This window comes from Ranitomeya variabilis, chromosome 1 (assembly GCF_051348905.1).
Source record: "Ranitomeya variabilis isolate aRanVar5 chromosome 1, aRanVar5.hap1, whole genome shotgun sequence".
Lineage (NCBI taxonomy): Eukaryota > Metazoa > Chordata > Amphibia > Anura > Dendrobatidae > Ranitomeya > Ranitomeya variabilis.
Window position 1 is genome coordinate 263,471,859 of NC_135232.1, and position 19,085 is coordinate 263,490,943.

General features: G+C 45.3%; 1 protein-coding gene across 2 annotated transcripts in view; it reads right to left on the minus strand.

The window, feature by feature from the left end:
* TOP3B (DNA topoisomerase III beta) overlaps positions 1 to 19,085 on the minus strand; it is an 86,452-nt gene that overhangs the window by 36,559 nt on the left and 30,808 nt on the right. For both annotated transcript variants that reach the window (XM_077293423.1, XM_077293424.1), the window contains exons 9-12: positions 10,854 to 10,944; positions 10,160 to 10,314; positions 2,738 to 2,843; positions 841 to 987 (exon numbers count right to left, since the gene is read on the minus strand). In XM_077293423.1, coding sequence (XP_077149538.1) covers positions 841 to 987; positions 2,738 to 2,843; positions 10,160 to 10,314; positions 10,854 to 10,944 — 499 coding nt within the window. The remainder of the gene's footprint in view (positions 1 to 840; positions 988 to 2,737; positions 2,844 to 10,159; positions 10,315 to 10,853; positions 10,945 to 19,085) is intronic.

The window sequence follows — 19,085 nt, forward strand, 5'->3', positions numbered from 1 at the left end:
ATGTTCTCTTTACGCTGGCTAGGCACTCTCCACGAGGAGAAACATTCCCCCTTAGATTTCCTGTCAAAGACCTCTCACCTAGCCAAATCCGATCTGCTGCTTTGCAGTGATGAGGAGCAAACACTCCCAAAACACTTGTCTGTAAATGGAGTTTCTGGCTTGGCATCTTATCCTAAGTCATGTGCCAAGGCTCGTTAAAGGGTCGGCATTGATTTTTAGTATTGCTACCTCCAATAGGTGGCAGAAGAGTTTATGTTCTCTTTCTCTCTGAAGAGGCTAGTTGCATATTAAGTTATGAATGTCAAAGCTATAATTTTACCCCATCCTTTTTAAATCACCCTGTATATACAGTGCTGGGCAAATGTTTTTGGCACGTGTGAAAAACAATGCTGGAAAGTAAGAATACTTTCAAAAATAGAAGTGATAATTATTTATTTTTACCAGTTAGCAAAATGATTGAACAAAATCTAAATCGGTTCAATATTTGGTGTGACCATCGTTTACCTTCAAAACAGCATAAATTCTTCTAAATACACTCGCACACAATTTTTGAAGCCACTTGGTAGGAAATCTGTTCCAAACATCTTGGAAAACTAACCACAGATCTTGTGTTTATATATCATTTTTGTAGCATTTTTTCCACACCTGCCTAGAACTTTTGCACACCTGCCTAGAACTTTTGCTTAGTACTGTTTATTGGTAAAACATGTTAGCTTTTGATTATACAGTGAATAACATTTATTTACTGAAACTATAATATCATATTAAAGACAGATGTAAGAAAGAATTTGAAAACTTTTGTTTTACAGCAGTACAGCTACATTTTTGGAGATTACTCACCAGGAGAAATAACTTCTTTGCAGGTGGATGTAAATCTCTCAAAGCCTACACTGAAACCAATAGTCGTTTGGAGATATTTGCAGTCGTAACTGATGGTAGCGATGAAATGTCGGGTTATATACTCATACAGCCTCCAAGCATCACCACCTTAACATAAAAAAATGGATTACTTATTAAAAAGATGGTAAGCTCAGTGAATATATCTTGCTACATGGGTTCGAAAAACAGGACAATTCGTCTTAGGTATTTGACTGTATATACTAGCTTAATAAAACAAACCCCCCCAAAAATTGATAAGTGCCGTATTTTTCGGACTATAAGACGCACCGGACCATAAGACGCACCCCAAATTTTCAGAAGGGAAATAGGGGGAAAAAAATGTGTCAAATGGGGGTCCGTCTTACAGTCCGAATTCAGCTTATCAGGGAAGGGATCGGCACAGGTGGAGGAGTCGTCACAGGGGTCGTTCAGTGGTCCAGGCTGGTGTGGTGGCCTCCAGGAAATCCCATCCCAGGCTGGTGCAGTGGCGGTGCTCTGTGGGGTGGCTGTGCTCTGTGGGGCGGCTGTGCTCTGTGCTGGGGAGACAGCGGGGCTATCTGCTGGGGCGGCAGCGGGGCTCTCTGCTGGGGCGGCAGAGGGGCTCTGTGCTGGGGTGACAGCGGGGCTCTGTGCTGCGTGGGGGGCTCCGCTGGCATTTCGTCAAAGCCCGGAGGCCCCCCGCAGCTCCGTTGCTGCAATGCGGTGGCCTCCGGGAAAATGGCTGCCGGGTGCGGCCCATGCCCAGATTCAGATCTCGGCAACGAGATCTCGTCCCGAGATCTGGGGAGACGAGATCTGCTGAGATCTGAATCTGAGCATGCGCAGCCCCCAGCAGCATTTTCCCATAGACCACTGCAGCGCAGCAACGGAGCTACGGGGGCCTCCGGGCTTTGACGAAATGCCGGCGGAGCCCCCCACGCAGCACAGAACCCCGCCAGTGCCGCATCACAGAGCACCGCCACCGCCGCACCACAGCCAGCCACACCAGTCTAGAAAGGGAGGCTGCATCGGGACCGCCGCCACAGGATTTGTAAGTATATTCCAACCATAAGAAAAAAAATTTTTTGGGAAAAAAGTGCGTCTTATGGTGCGAAAAATACGGTATGTCACCAATTTATTGTCTATGTAGGACAGTATGAAGTTAGGTCACTTGGGTGTTGTAACATGAGGCTCAGCCCAAGGAACTGTTGTCCAACCTTGACAGCAGATAGTTTATGGTTTGTTAGTTCAGCTCCAACATTTTGTGCTTATTAATGTTATAATATATCTTTACAGAAGTCAAAATCATGTAATTCTTTTGCATGGCTGTAAATCCCATGTAGCGTTAAAGGCCCTTCTCCCCACAAAAATAAAAAAATAAATGTTATCCCTACATTATGGATAAAGGATAACTTGCTGACCACTTGGGATCTGACCTTTAAAAACCTGAGAAAAGGGCTCTGCAGCCCCATCATAAATAGACGGCTTCTGCTCCATTTACTGTCTACGGGACAAGCCGAGCAATGCACTATACAGTCCCATATACAATTAATGGTGCAGAGTCCACATATGTACTCCTCCACTCCATCCAGGATGGCATTGCAGATCAGCAAGTAATTCCCTATACATTGGATAGCGAATAATGTGTGTTTTGGGAGGAATAACACTCTGCAACCACCATTAGGAGGCACTTGGGAGCTTAATGAAAAGTTTCCTTGCAACTATTAAACAAATTAATCATTACTGAAAGAATGGCTCACCTGATTTATAAAAAAAAAAGAGAAAAATATATATTTCATAGATGGACATAAAAACAAACTAAGGATTCAACAAATCAGGAAAAGAAAAACGTCTTTATCTATCTCAGGAGAAAGATTACCAAGTTCTGCCTCTGTTGCTGAACGCATTGGTGTAATAGGGGGATGGTCTCCAGCATCTGTTCCTTTTTTGGGGCGATTAATATTTTCAGCAAGCAAAGCCTTTACCTAAAAGTGTCAAAGTAATAAGTCAATATAAAATCCATTTTTATCTATGGGAGCTGCCATAAATTTTGATATGTGCCTATAAAGTGTAAGTTCAACTTTGGTGAACCCACACTTATATACCAAGGAATTGATGATCAGCTTTTCCTAATATATCACACAGGTGAAATTATGATGGCAATTAGACATCATGTACTGATTCTCCCTTTGCTGCTAAATAAAATAATAATTTTATTTATATAGTGCCAACATTTTCTGCAGCACTTTACAATAAAGCGGGGACATGTACAGTTAATAAAAACAATACATAGTAACACATAGTTCATCAGCTCCAGGAGGCTAGTTTACAATCTACACCATGTTCCAAATTATTATGCAAATTGGATTTAAGTGTCATAAAGATTTAAGTGTTTTGTTTTTCAAATAAACTCGTGAATGCTATTGTGTCTCAGGGCTCAATGGATCACTGAAATCAATCTTAAAGGGAATCTGTCACCCCAAAAATGGCCTATAAACTAAGGCCAGCGGCATCAGGGGCTTATCTACAGCATTCTGTAATGATGAGATAAGCCCCCGATGTATCCTGAAAGATAAGAAAAACAGGTTATATTATACTCACCCAGGGGCGGTCCCGATGCGGTCCGGTTCTGGTCCGATGGGCGTCGCGGTCCGGGTCCAGCACCTCCCATCTTCATACGATGATGTCCTCTTCTTGTCTTTATGCTGCGGCTCCGGCGCAGGCGTACTTTGCCCTGCTGAGGGCAGAGCAAAGTACTGCAGTGCGCAGGCGCCAGAAAAGGTCAGAGAGGCCCGGAGCCTGCGCACTTTGGGTGTCCTCAGCATAGAGATGATACTGGAAACCAAATCTGCTGATGGTTATCCAATTGAGGCAGTGTAAAGAGAGAGAATGAGGGGCCTATGACTGAACCCTGAGGAACCCGGATAGTAAGGGGAAGAGGAGAAGAGTAATAGCTGGCAAAGGATAGAGTGAAGGAGTGGTCAGAGAAGTAGGAGGAGAACCAGGATAAAATGATTTCCTTGAAGCTCATAGAGCGGAGCATGGTGAGGAGGAGCTGGTGATCCACACTGGCCATGAGCTGAGAGATCCAGGAGAAACGGCAGGAAGTAGTGGCGATTAGTTTAGCTAGGTCATTACAGACTTTAGTAAGGGCAGTTTCTGTAGAGTGTAAAGAGGGGAAACCAGATTGTAAAGGGTAAAGAAGAGAGTGATCTGAGAGATAGCGGATTAGACTGGGAGTGCACAAAGCATTCCAGGAGTTTAGAGATAAAAGGAAGTTTAGAGACAGGTCTGTAGTTATCAGCACAGCTCTGGCTGATGGTTTTTTAAGTAAAGAATGAATGAAGAGTAAATGATACTGGAATAAAGAGAGAAAGTCCAGTTTCTGCTTTGAGCTTTTTTGACCATGCAGAAAACAGGTGAGCTGAAGAAAGAGAGAGGTTAAATATTTTAGTTAGGTAGGTAGCGACAGCCTAGAAGAGGGACTGGAGATGTGAGGGAATATGGTCACTGGTGCAGGTTGTAGCACGAGAAGAAGCAAGGCGCCTGGCCACTTCTTCTTTTGTGACAGGCTCGAAGATGGAAAGTGAGCTTGAGTTGCGAGAGGGAAGGGGATCCAAGGCTGCTACAAAAGCCTTAAATATTCCTGGACAACTTTCCTTAGAGTAAAGAGATCCATCTTGACAATCGATGACTGATTTTGGGAACAATAACGCTGTTCTACAGCCAAATTGGTTCAGAGACGAAAACATTTGAACGTAACTAATTCTGTGGTGCTGAAAACATTATGATGCTTAAATTTGCTTTTGGCTCTAATTTTCAAGATCCAGAGGAGGTTGTAACTATTTATGACACCTTTCATGCAGGCTTAAAGAAAAATTGTGTCTTTATTATTTTATCATTATTATAGCATTGTTAATAGCTAGGCTTATACATCATCTATTTAGTCTATTGAGCATTCAGTATTCTAATCTTAGTTACATTTACGTCGCCTAGTTTTATAAATGCTTTCTGTGTTAAGTATACAGTTTTAGCTTTTCTTAGCTTAGTTTCTTAGCATATTAACATATTTCTATGTTTTTTTTCCGAAATGCTTGTTCTTGCATTAACAAAGCATATATTTTCTTTGCTACATATGCAATATGCAGAGAACACTTTTACGTCACAAAAGCGAACTTTACTACCATGATAAGGAAAGCCTACAACCTGTATTTTGGCTGCAGAATAGGAGATCAGGACAAGAGATGGGCTCAACACATTTGCTGCAATAGATGTGCATCACATCTTACCCAGTGGTTGCATGGGAAGAGGCACTCTGTGTCTTTTGCAGTCCCAATGATCTGGAGAGAGCCAACTAATCACACTACCAATTACTATTTCTACATGGTGTCTCTCATTAGGAAAGGAGCTTCAAGGAAGAAGTGGACTTTACAGTATCCAAACACTCCATCTGCAATACGTCCGGTACCACATACAGAAGAACTTACGATTCCAAAAAAGCACCAGAAACATTTTGTCGAGTCAAGTGAGGAAGAATATGGCGCTTGATGTCATGAAGCGTCTTTCTCTCATGAACTAGACTTTCTATCAGCAACCTCAACTGAACCACACCTTGTAACACAAAGCGAACAGAACAATCTTGTTACAGATTTGGATCTGCCCAAGAATACGGCTGAGCTCTTTGGCCATGTTCACACTTTGCGGCGTCCCTCTGCGGGTTCTCCCGCAGCGGAATTGATAAATCTGCAGGGCAAAACCGCTGCGGTTATCCCTGCAGATTTATCGCGGTTTGTTTTGCGATTTCCGCTGCGGGATTACTCCTATACTATTGATGCTGCATATGCAGCAATATGCAGCATCAATAGTAATGTTAAAAATAATAAAAATTGGTTATACTCACCCTCCGATGTCCGGACCTCCTCGGCGCTGCACGCGGCGGTCCGGTTCCAAAGATGCTGTGCCGAGAAGGACCTTCGTGACGTCACGGTCATGTGACCCGGGCGTCATCACGGTCATGTGACCGCGACGTCACCCCAGGTCCTGTTCGCACAGCAACTCTGACCGGACGGCCGCGTGCAGCGCTGAGAGGTGAGTATAACATGATTTTTTATTTTTATTCTTTTTTTTACCCCAAATATGGTTCCCAGGGCCTGGAGGAGAGTCTCCTCTCCTCCACCCCGGGTACCACCCGCACATTATCCACTTACTTCCCGCAACGTGGGCACAGCCCCATGCGGGAAGTAAGTGGTTCAATGCATTCCTATGGGTGCAGAATCGCAGCGATTCTGCACAAAGAAGTGACATGCTGCGGGTTTTAAACCGCTGCGTTTCTGCGCGTTTTTTCCCGCAGCATGTGCACAGCGGTTTGCGGTTTCCATAGGGTTTACATGTAAATGGAAACGCTATGGAAACTGCTGCGGACCCGCAGCATCAAAATCGCCTCGGTTCCACGGTAAAAACCGCAAAGTGTGAACATGGCCTTAGGTTCCAGGCTACAGCAGCTGAATCTCCTAGCGGACTATGTTTGGATTTCTTTGTTCTGTGATAAAGATCTTGTCTAGTACTTTTTCATGGAGGGTGATGTTGTGGCATGCAACAATATCAACAGTTTAATGGAAGCTCTGAAGATAAGTCATAATCCAAAGGAATGGAGGCTCTTCATAGATTCGTCCAAAACAAGCCTAAAAGCAGTCTTGCTGCAAAATGGCAATATGCTACCTTCGAGTCCAGTTCGCTATGCTGTCAACATGAAAGAAACCTAGGACACAATTAAACAGCTGTTAAGGTGCCTGAACTACAGTTGTGTGAAAATATGTTTGCCCCCTTCCTGAATTCTTATTCTTTAACATGTTGTCACACGTAAATGTTTTAGATAACTAAACAAATATAAATCTTAAAGATAACACAAGTAAACACAAAATGCAGTTTTTAAATGAGGTCTTTATTATTATTATTATTATTAAGGAAAAAAAATTCAAACCTACAGGGCCCTGTGTGAAAAAGTGATTGCCCCTTAACCCTAATAACTGGTTGGACCATCCTTAGCAGCAACAACTGTAATCAAGCGTTTGCAATAACTGACAATGAGTCTTCTATAACGCACTGGAGGAATTTTGGCCCACTCATCCGTGTAGATTTTTTATAATTCAGCCACATTGGAGGGTTTCCGAGCATGAACCGCCTTTTTAAGGTCATGTCACAGCATTTCAATCAGATTAAGGGCAGGACTTTGACTAGGCCACTCCAAAGTCTTAATTTAGTTTTTCTTAAGCTATTCAGAGGTGGACTTGCAGGTGTGTTTTGGATCATCATCCTGCTGCATAACGCAAGTGCACTTCAGCTAGAGGTCACAAACAGATGGGCGGACATTCTCCTTCAGGATTTTTTGGTAGACAGCGGAATTCATGGTTCCATTTACCACAGCAAGTCTCCCAGGTCCTGAAGCTGCAAAACAGCCCCAGACCATCCCACTACAACCACCATATTTTACTGTTGGTATGATGTTCCTTCTGAAATGATGTGTTACTTCCACACCAGATGTAAAGGGACATACACCTTCCAAAAAGTTCAACTTATGTCTCGTCAGTCCACAGGGTATTCTCCCAAAAATGTGTTTTTTTTCTGGCAAAACTGAGATGAGTCTATATGTTCCTATTGCTCAGAAGGTTTTCGTCTTGAAACTTTGCCATGGAGACCATTTTTTGCCCAGTCTGTTTCTTAGGGCTCATATTCACTTGCGAGAAATTCGGATGAGTTTCGTATGTTAATACCCGCTGCTGCTGAAGCACTCAGGAGCGGAGTGTGCGGTCGCATAGCAATACATGCAGCCGCACGCTCCGCTCCTGAGTGCCGGGTGGTATTGCCGTGCAAGACTCATCCGAGTTTCTTGCAAGTGAGTATGAGCCCTTATGGTGGATTCATGAACACTGACCTTAATTGTGGCAAGTGAGGCCTGCAGTTCTTTTGATGTTGTTGTGGGGTCTTTTGTGACCTCTTGGATGAGTCATCACTGTGCTCTTGGGTTAATTTTGGTAGGCCGGCAACTCCTGGGAAGGTTCCTCACTGTTCCATGTTTTGCCATACCTGGACAATGGTTCTCATTGTGGTTTGCTGGAGTCTCAAAGCTTTAGAAATGGCTTTATAACTTTTTCCAGACTGATAGATCTAAATGACTTTGCTTCTCATTTGTTCCAGAATTTCTTTGGATCGCGGTGTGATGTCTAGCTTTTGAGAATCTTTTGGTCTACTTCACTTAGTCAGGCAAGTCCTATTTAAGTGATTTGTTTATTGGATTTCAGATTCGTAAGCTTCTTCAAGATAAGGAGTTTCTCAGTTTGTTGGAGGGCAAGGAAAAGAATGCATGGGTAGCATTTGGATTAGTGGTAACTAATTTTTGGGGAAACTCAAGATGAGATAACTTATGAAGAGTTGGTGGAAGATCTCAGAACATATAAGGATCTTGATTGTAACATGCCCTGAAAACGAACCTGTCAGCAATATTTTGCCGAGTAAACTACAGACAGTGTCAGGTTGGCGCCATTACACTGAATAAAATGAAACTTTGATTGATGACATCAGTCTTGTGGTTGTTATTTAATCTTTATTTTCAGTTAATGAGATCTCTGTTGTTCGGGGCGGCCTGTGGGGGGGATTTATGTAGTGCTCTGCTTAGATATTTATCTATATGGCTTATGACAGGTCACTGATCCCTCAGTAACCTGATCCTATTTTACTAACTGAATATAATATTGTTGACATTATTGATATGCATTATTGTTGATAATACATATAATATTGTTGACTATTGTGACGCTTAGAAAAACAAAAATTACAGCAAAATGGCACCATGGCTACTACGCAAGCACCACCATCAATTTTTTTCCTTAAAAAAAAATGGCACCGCTGGTGGCGCTCGTGCCGTAGCATCAATCGGTAAGAGATACATACTACTGCCCAGGTGCCACTGCTGGTGCCATTTTGCTGGAAGTAATTTTTTTTTTTTAAGCTTCACAATAGCCACAATATTATAGACATTACCAATAATATTATATATGAAGAATATTATCAACAATATTCTATGCAGTATGTAGAATAGGGAGCAGGTCCCTGAGGTATCAGTGACCTTTCAAAAGCCATACAGATGCATATGTAAGCAGAGCACCACACAAAGACCCCCCACAGGCTGCCCCGGAGCACAAGAATTTTATTAACTGAAAACTACAAACACAGATTAAACAACAACCACAAGACGGATTTCATCAAACAAGGTATCAATTTAATAAGTAAAGAAAGTATCTAGTTTACGTAGCAAAATCCTGCTAGCAGGTTCGCTTTAAAGATTAATTTCTTATATTTGCATCTAGACTTTTTCTTCACTAAACTGCAGAGCAGGGAGCTACAAGCTACAAGCAATGTGGTTATTGAGAAAAGATAGCAAGGAAAATGGAATACATCAATGCTTGCAGATTACTGTTGGACAATTGTAAGAGATGATCCGATGCAGGAGTACAAGAGACAAGCAAAAAAGGAATTGTCAACACTGAATGAGGACCAAATTTCGTAGTGCAATTTCTGTAACTGTTTATAATTCACAATAGTGTTTAGAAATGTTTTAGTTATTTAAATGGGTGCTTAGTTTCCTCTAAATAAAAGTAAATTGGCATAACAAAATATTCTGCATCTTTATATTTTCAAAAAATAATAATGTTTCAAAGTATTGAAATTTTAAGCATTAATTATATGCAGCAGTAAAAGGAAAACTCTTAAATATTATATAAACAAGAGCCAACTAACAACTTTCATTGTCAGATTTGAATTCAGGAGGTCAAAATTATTAAGAAATGGCTGATTTCATACTGAACCTGACAAATTGGGTAACAAGAACAGTGTAACTAGTTTACTTCAATTCATCTGAAGTTGTCTGTATTCTAATTATCCTTACTGTGCACAGGAGTAAATAGTCATGGTGAAAAAAAAGTGGGTGTCCACATAATTGCCACAAAGTTGAGAGCACACAACACTATATGGAATAACACTGTATTCTGTAGCTTTAAGATTTCTTTGAAACTAAGGAGCTTAGCCAAGATTTGTCTTTCAGGCTGTTAAGATGGTGACATGCTCTTCATCTCATCCAGAGAATGAAGCAGTGCTTTACACAACTCCAACAGACGCTTAGTATTGTGTACGCCAGTATCATGCATCAATCATGGAGACCTAATCCAAAAACGGGCTTTGAACACAGAAAACAATGTGTGAACAGTGCCTAAAAATAAAAAAAACTATTACTTTTTGTTTTACTCACTGTATCGCCCCAGAATGGATTGTTAGCCTGCTGCCTCAGGGTCCCTTTCAGATCAAAGTTCTCAGGATAGTGTGTGGTCTCTGTGCGAGGATAGCTGATGTAGCCTTGGGTATATAATCGCTCCGCAATCTGCATTGTATGTTGAGGACCCATACCTACAATGAGACAATTATATATCTCACTGAAAAGGTAATTATCATGAAAATCTTCAATACAACCAGGGCTGTGGAGTCGGTAAGCCAGACCTCCGACTTTGACTCCACAGAACTGCCTCACTACTGAGTATGTACATAAAGTGCAGCACAGATTCATCCCAACTAAAAGCCAAGATCCTTAGATCAGGAACAGAACAGACATTCATAGAACATTTCATAAATTTACCAAATTATTCTGAAAACATTTAAACATCCTGCATTGTACTACTGTACCCAATTTATTATATATTTTAGGAGTTGAAGTTGGTCCATTTTACACCAACTCCACCAAAATGAACACCGACTCCAAACCCTGAATACAACATGAACTTCTTGCCACAGCAACAACTTTAACAAAGTCCTGAAGTCTTATTTCCCCTTTCTGTCTTTTATCCCATGAATAAAGTAATGGTTCAGTCATCTGGGGCATTAGGTTCCCAATTTCAAATGCATGGTCTATACTTTGTCTTAAAAAGAACTACTTTATACATTCAACATACCCAAAGCTGAACTTGCCACTCTCAACATTTCCACTGTGTTTAATGCCTGAGGTCTCTGCTTCGCTTTCTCCTTTTTGCTGACAGATTCTACCTGCAAGAAAAACATCTGATTAAAAATATGTCTCAGTAATTTCTAGATAAGTTATCTTAAATTGAAGCTGTCACCAACAAAAAGCAGTCCAATGTGCAGGCTATAAAGCAAAGTTAGCAGAGTAGATTGATATATAATTTTGTGAGAAAAGATTCAGTATCAACTGAGTTTTTATCATTTAATCCTTTGTAAGATTTTGGTCCAGTAGGAAGTCCTATCAGTGACTGATAGCTTCCTTTGTATAAGTGTGCATACTGAGATAATTGTCAGTCACTGATAGGACCGCCCAGCCCACTGCACCCAAAATCCTGGAAAGGTCAGAGGACTAAATGATTAAAAAATAGGTTATACTGAATATTTTCTCAATAGATTATATAGCAAGCTACTCCACTCCCCCTGTTCTAGAACATGAACCCTGTATTTTGGACTGCAGTTTCCTGGTGACAGATTCCCTTTAAAGGGCTATTCTGATACCACTCACTTTCACATTGTGAGGTAAGCGCCACAAATCATGTCAAGTCCACAGATACTTGCCAGGATGTGTGCAAAATCAGTAAGTATCTTATACCAATAACAGGCAGACTGGATCTAACCACTATATAAATGCACCAGCAATGGTCAGTTATTATCATAACTAAGGTTGTTATACACCTGAAATGAGTAAATCTGCACTATGCCTGCTACATGGATTCTGTAGCCATGCTCTGGATTTTGACAAATTTTTTTCCATTGGATTACTAATTTTCACGAATAAAGAAAAAAAATGATGTATATTATATTAAATTAAATATATATATATATATATATATATATATTTTTTTTTTTTAAGTTTGTGAAGTTGGATTTTCTGCCTTGTCCTGCTACTGATTGCGTCCAGGCATAGATGCCCTCCATACTCCGAACTACCTGGGAATCCTATGATAGTGAGTTACAATCGCAGACACATCTCATAGTCAGTGGTGGCAATTTATCAGAAATAAAGCAGCCATGTTTTTTTTAATCTTGAACAACTCTTTGAAGGGAAACGGTCAGCAAGATTTCACACACCAAACTATTTAAATGGTCAGTGTGTTCCTTGCCCACTGCTGTCTCTTCCTGCTTGATTGACAGCTCCTTTGCCTGAACTCACACAGCATAGACACTGTCAGTCAAGCAGTAGGAGGCGGTGAGGGCCAGGGAATAGAGCTGGACTGATGGAGGGTTCAGATTTCCATTATCCATTTACATATCAATTCAAAAGTCCAATTCAGCAACATAGGAAAGGACTGGCCATGTAAAGGTATTGCTGGATTTGTATTTGAAAGCTACATGCGCATATAAATACTTTGGGGTGTGAAATCGTACTGAAAGATTGTCTTTAGGAGATATCCTCAAGGGCAGTAATAAAAACCATCAGTCACTATAATGAAGCTGGTTCTCATGAGGACCGCCCAGGAAAGAAAGATCAAGAATTATCTCTGCTGCAGAGGATAAGTTCATCAGAGTTACTAGCTTCAGAAACCGAACATTTACAGTACCTCAAATACAGGGATTTTTGTGTACTCACCATAAAATCCTTTTCTCCGAGCCAATCATTGGGGGACACAGGAACATAGGTGTTATGCTGCTGCCACTAGGAGGACACTAAGCAAATACACAGAAAAGTTAACTCCTCCTCCGCAGTATACACCCTCTGCTGGCTCTCTCGTGAACCAGTTTGGTGCCAAAGCAGTAGGAGCTCACAAACAGAATTGCAATATGCCAAAACCAACAAAGACTACAAGCCAACGGGCTAACAGGGTGGGTGCTGTGTCTCCCAATGATTGGCTCGGAGAAAAGGATTTTACGTTGAGTACACAAAAATCCCTGTTTCTCCTTCGCCTCATTGGGGGGAAACAGGACCATGGGACATCCTAAAGCCGTCCCTGGGTGGGAAAACGTCACAACAGGTGAAACCTCACACACCCAATACTTAAAGAATTGATTAAATGAAGCCTACAGATGCGAAACTGCTGATTGCAGAATCTGTCTGCCGACGGCCGCATCTGAGGAGGCTTGAAAATGAACGTTCTAATGTTTAGCGAACGTGTGAAGACTGGACCAAGTCGCAGCCTTACACACTTGCTGTGCGGATGCCTGGTGGCTATTCATTGCTTGCGTTGAGAAACACGTGATGGTGTCTCCGCGGCTTTTCTACATGCATTTGCATATTTCCCTTTAGGGATGGGGGCAGTGTTCTGGATCACTACGTTGAGAAACACGTGATGGTGTCTCCGCGGTGTTGGATGTTTTGATCTCCCCGAGGTCATTCATCCTTATGTTTATAGTCTTTTCACTAGGCACTGCTCCTAATAGCCAGTTTCCTACTCCACACTGATGAGGGGCAAATACCCCGAAACAGCTGTCTATGGATGGATACCATGTTTTGGCATAGGTGGTTTTCCTTTATTGGATGCTGCCCTTCCCGTGGTTGTTCCTTCCCGGTGAAAGACCTTGCTATTCATTGCTTGCGTTGAGAAACACGTGATGGTGTCTCTGCGGCTTTTCTACATGAATGGCCCAGGAGGCCCCCACTAACCGAGTGGATTGTGCCTTAATCCCCGCGGGGACAGGCTGGCCTTTGACACAGTAAGTTTCTTGGATCGCTGAACGAAGCCATCTGGCTATCGTGGCCTTCGAGGCAGGCAAACCCTTTCTGTGACCATCCGGAAGCACAAAAAGGGCATCAGCTTTGCGAAAAGAGGCCGTTCTGGAAATGTACTTTCTGAGAGCCCTCACCAAGTCCAGAGTGTGAAGGGCTTGCTCAGTACGATGGACTGGAGCCAGACAGAACGAGGGCAGGACAATTTCTTCATTCAGATGAAAAGTCGAGACGACTTTAGGTAAGAAAGACTGGGACATCCTGAGCACCACCTGTCCTGGTGGAAAATCAAAAATGGAGGTTTGCACGGCAACGCTGCCAGTTCAGAGACCCGTCTGATGGATGTTATTGCCACCAGAAAGGCAACTTTCCATGAAAGGAGAGAGAGAGAAACATCCTGTAATGGCTCGAAGGGAGTCTCTTGTAAAGCTCTGAGGACCGAGTTAAGGTCCCAAGGTTCTAAAGGCATCTTGTACGGAGGGACAAGATGAGAAACTCCCTGCATGAAGGTCTTAACCTGAGGCTTGAAAGCTATCCGACGCTGGAAAAGGACGGAGAGGGCTGAGATCTGGCCCTTGAGAGAGGCCAGCGCTAGGCCTGAATCCAGACCCGCTTGGAGAAACTCCAGAATGGAGGGGATAGAAAACACCAACGGGAAAGACCCTTATCTTTACAACATGAGAAAAAAGTTTTCCAAACACGATGGTAAATACGCAAAGAAACAGGCTTCCAAGCGTTGATCATGGTAGATGCCACTTGACGGGACAACCCGACCTGGGCTAGGATCCAGAATTCAATGGCCAGGCCGTTAAACTCAGAACTATCGAGTTCTGGTGGCAAATGGGTCCCTGGGAGAGAAGGTCCGGACGATCGGTAACCTCCAGGGAACGTCGGCGATGAGATGCATTAGCTCCGCGTACCAAGCTCGGCGTGGCCAGTCCGGAGCGACAAGGATCACCGGAACGCCTTCAGCTTTGATTTTTCGGATGACCCTTGGGATCATCGGAAGAGGCGGAAAGATGGAAGGGAGACGAAATTGGCTCCATGGGAGTACTAGGGCATCCGAGCCGATGGCTAGCGGATCGCGGGCTACAAATGCCGGAACCTTGGTGTTCAGTCTGGAGGCCATGAGGTCCACATCTGGAGCGCCCAATCGCTGGCAAATCCCGTGAAAGACTTCCGGGTAAAGAGACCACTCGCCTGAGGCTATGCCCTGGCGGCTGAGGAAGTCCGCCGCCCAATTCTCTACTACCGGAATATGAAATGCGGAAATGAGCGATTGATTTGCCTCGGCCCATTGAAGAATATGCGAAACTTTGGTCATCGCTCTTCCGCTGCCTCCCTAGCGATTGATGTACCCCACCACCGTGGCGTTATCTGATTGGATCTGGATGGGATGTCCCGCCAAGAGGTGATGGAAACGATGAAGAGCCAGCGTTATCGCTCGGATCTCGAGGATATTGATCGGAAAGTTGGCTTCCTGAGCAGACCAATGTCCCTGAGCCGTGTGGTGACAAAAATCATCCCATCCGAGGAGACTGGCATCAGTGGTCTCTACCAGTCAGTGAACCAGGAGGAAGGACCTTCCCTGATCCAAGGAAGACGTTGCAGTCCACCACCTGAGAGATCGCCTGATTCTGGGTGCCAGGCGAAAGCGGCGACCCAGGGAGGCTGGATTCTTGTCCCATGCTGAGATCAGAGCCTGCTGCAGGGGAAGGAAGTGAAATTGGGCAAACGGAACTGCCTCGATAGAGGCCACCATTTTCCTGAGAATCTGCATGGCGCACCGCAGGGAGTGAGAGCGGCCCAGAGATAGCAATTGGGCTCTCCGGATTAGAGAGGAAATCTTTTCCAGAGGGAGAATTACCAACCCTAGGGAAGTGTCCAAGTGTCCCCAAAAAGGGGACTTGCTGGGACGGAACTGGAGACGCTTTCTCCAAGTTCACCAGCCAACCTAGACGAGAGAGAGTGTCGATGGTGAGGGTGACGCTCTCTTCGCAGGCTCGAAAAGACGGACCTTTGACGAGAAGATCATCCAGATATGGAAGAATCACCACGCCCCGGGAATGTAGAATAGACATGACGGCTGCCATGACTTTTGTGAATACCCTGGGGGCGGTGGCGAGCCCGAAGGGCAGAGCAGTGAATTGAAAATGATCGTCTCCGACCGCAAAGCGCAGGAATCTTTGATGACTTTCGAAGATTGGAATGTGAAGATATGTGTCTTTGATGTCGATTGATGCCAGGTATTCCCCTTTTTCCACAGAAGCGACGACAGAGCGTAGGGATTCCATCCTGAAATGGCACACTGAGAGGAATCTGTTCAACAGCTTCAGGTCCAAAATGGGACGCATGGTTCCGTCCTTCTTGGGGACCACGAACAGGTTCGAGTAGAAGCCCTTGAACCGTTCTGTGGGTGGAACCGGAACGATGACTGCGCTGTTGCGGAGGGTTTGTAAGGCCTGGTAAAAGGGGATTGCGTGCGCCTTGGACTTTGGAAGACGAGACTGGAAGAAGCGCGTCGGAGGGGGGGAAAGGAAGTCGATCCTGTATCCGGAAGACACGAGATCTCTGACCCACTGGTCGTGAACGACGGATAACCATACTTGGTGAAACAAAAGTAGACGGCCGCCTACCCTGCCAGTGTCCACCGGACACAGCCAGAAGTCATTGAGAAGAGAATTTTCGGGAAGGGGCACTTTTAGGCCTGGATCAGGGAGATCTGTTTCTCCAGGAATTAGAAGGTCTGAAGGAAGGTTGCGACCCCCTGCCTCTGCGTGGGGGACGAGACAAACTAGCTGGGGCGGCTGAGGATGACCAGACTGTGGTACCGCGAAAGGGTCGGAAGAAATCCTGGGATTGGTTCCGAAAGGGGCGAACGGGCCTACGCTGAGGGAGGAACTTGCTTTTACCACCTGTCGCGTCTGAGATTATCTGATCGAGTTTTTCTCCGAACAGGCGCCCGTGCTAGTACGGCAGGGAAGTCAAGGATTATTTCGAAGTGGACTCTGCCCGCCATTCACGGAGCCACAATGCTCTCCTGATGGTCACGGCGTTAGCAGCCGCAAGTGCGGCGCAAATAGCCGCATCTAGGGAGGCATGAACTACATAATCTCCTGCTCGAGCAATCTGATAACCAAGATTGGACACATCGGGAGGCAAGCTATTGTCTCTATCGGATTTCACTATGGCCTCGGCCCAGGCTACCATAGCTCTAGCTACCCAAGTGGTGGCGAATAAAGGGAATAAAGTAGCTCCGGTGGCCTCGAAGACTGACCTGGCCAGGTTGTCATTCTGACGATCCGTGGGATTTTTAATAGAAGATCCGTCCGCCAAAGATAGAAGAGTCTTTGAAGCGAGTCTCAATATGGGTGGATCTACTGCAGGGGACTCAGTCCATTCCTGCCTAAGAGTAGGTGCGAAAGGGTACCTTGCTTCTAGGGGCTTTAGGCCTGTGAAGCGCTTATCTGGGCGATTTCTATGCCTCTTAACAATGTCCATGAACTCAGGATGATTTGCAAAAAACTTTTGAGGCCGTTTTGTTCATTTAAAGGACACTGGGTGATCCTGGTTAGTACCAGGTTCTTCGTCTAGCTTCAGAACGTGATTAACCGCCTCGATGAAGGAATTAATGGACTCCTGGAACTCAGGGGAGTCCAGGTCTGGGGCCACATCGAACTCGTATTCTGAGTCGTGTTCACTGTAAGCCCCTGGAGAGGGGGAAAGAGACACAGAGCTAGCGGATGAAGAGGCATCGGAGTTCCGTGGGGAAGCGTCATGGGTACGTTTTCTAGAGGGATGTGTACCCTGCGTAGCCGTCTGGCCCCGACCTGACAACGAGTCAGGTGCGGCTGAGGAACCCTCTACAGGGGGGTAAAGAGATGCCCTGGCTTGAGAAGGAATTGCGAAAGGATTCTATGGCCTTGGCGAGAGAAGCCATGGACTGTGTCAAAGAGGAAGCCCATTCAGGGGGGCTGGCACCGCTGTGTTCTACAGTAGCGGGGGTCTCCTGAGAGCCTGAAGCCTCACAGTACGTGCAAAGAGGTTTAGGATGTTTCCGCGGTAGGGAAACGTTGCATGAGGCATAGATCACCGTGTGCGTCTTATCCGCATTTTTATTAGCCTTTGATTGAGACATACTGCAAAAGGCTGATGAAAGCTTGCAGGGATGTTGAGGATGAATGCCTGCAGCAGAGGTGAATGCCTGCAGCGGAGGGGTTAAGCAGCGTGCACCTGCAGCGGTGTGTGTGTGTGGCTGTCTTACCCAGGTCCTGCATGCCCCCAGAGAAGTGCCTGTGCGCGGATACTGCAGCGGTAATGGCGTCCCTCACAAGCTTCCTGTCTAGGACGCGCCAGGAGGCAAGGTCCGATGGGAGATTTGGCACTTCTCGTGAGGTACGAGAAGCGCCAGGAGAGGTGGGCGGAGAGGAAGATGCAGGGCAAGTCTCCAGTCACTCTTTACAGGCCCGGCCAGAAGCGCTGGAGAGGGGGCGGAGTCGCCGAGAAGGGGCGGAGCCGGCTGGGACTGTGGGCCTTGTTGGGCCTAGCACGGCCAGAAGCCGGAGACTCAATTAGAGGCCACGGCCGGCGGTAACAGCCGCGCTCAGCGGTAACGGCCAGGGCAGAGGCGATGGAGGCGGATCGGACGGAGAGGATTGCGCCGCAGGCACACACACACGCAGGCAGGCAGGGGAGGTAACGGCTGCGGAGGTAGTAAAGGGCCGCGGTGCAGCCTATATCCTGGGTGCCGATCCCCCCGGGGGGCCCGGGCATAAACACAGGATCCCGGGGAGGGAGGTAAGGAATCCTCCAGCCCGCTGGATGGCTGTACTCACTGCGATCCGAGGCAGGAGCTCTGGGCCACAGACGGCGAATATCAATTGCGCCGTCCATCCTCAATCCACCATCCTTTTGATAGGGAGGTGGAGAGGGCACGATTTCTGACACCAATCCCTTTCTCTCAGTGGTAGTGCAGTGGGGCCACACAAAAGCCACGAGGGAGCTTCTCCTTCACCTCACTGGGGGGGCAGGCTAGCTGAAGTCCTGGCTCCGGAAGGGGGTACTTGAGGGCGATACCTCATGTTCCCGTCCGTTGTTGGTGTGGGGAGAGCATACCCATTAAAGGAATCCGTCGCCCCGATGAGAGCCCAGGTTGACGTTGCAGGAGGGGGTACGGGGAGGAGACACTCCGCGTTCCTGCCTGTTGATGATTTTGGGAGATCGGGACCTTGAAAGGCCCCGTTGCCTGTCCAATCCGTGGAAAAAAACGGCAAAAAATTGGTAAAAAATAAAATAAGAAAGTCGGGGTCTGAAATCAGACCCTAGTGCCTCCTAAGACACTAAGCAAGAAACTGGTTCACGAGAGAGCCAGCAGATGGTGTATACTGCGGAGGAGGAGTTAACTTTTTTGTGTATTTGCTTAGTGTCCTCCTAGTGGCAGCAACATAACACCCATGTTCCTGTGTCCCCCAATGATGCGAAGGAGAAAACAGCCTTCATAAATGATTCATAGACATCCAGT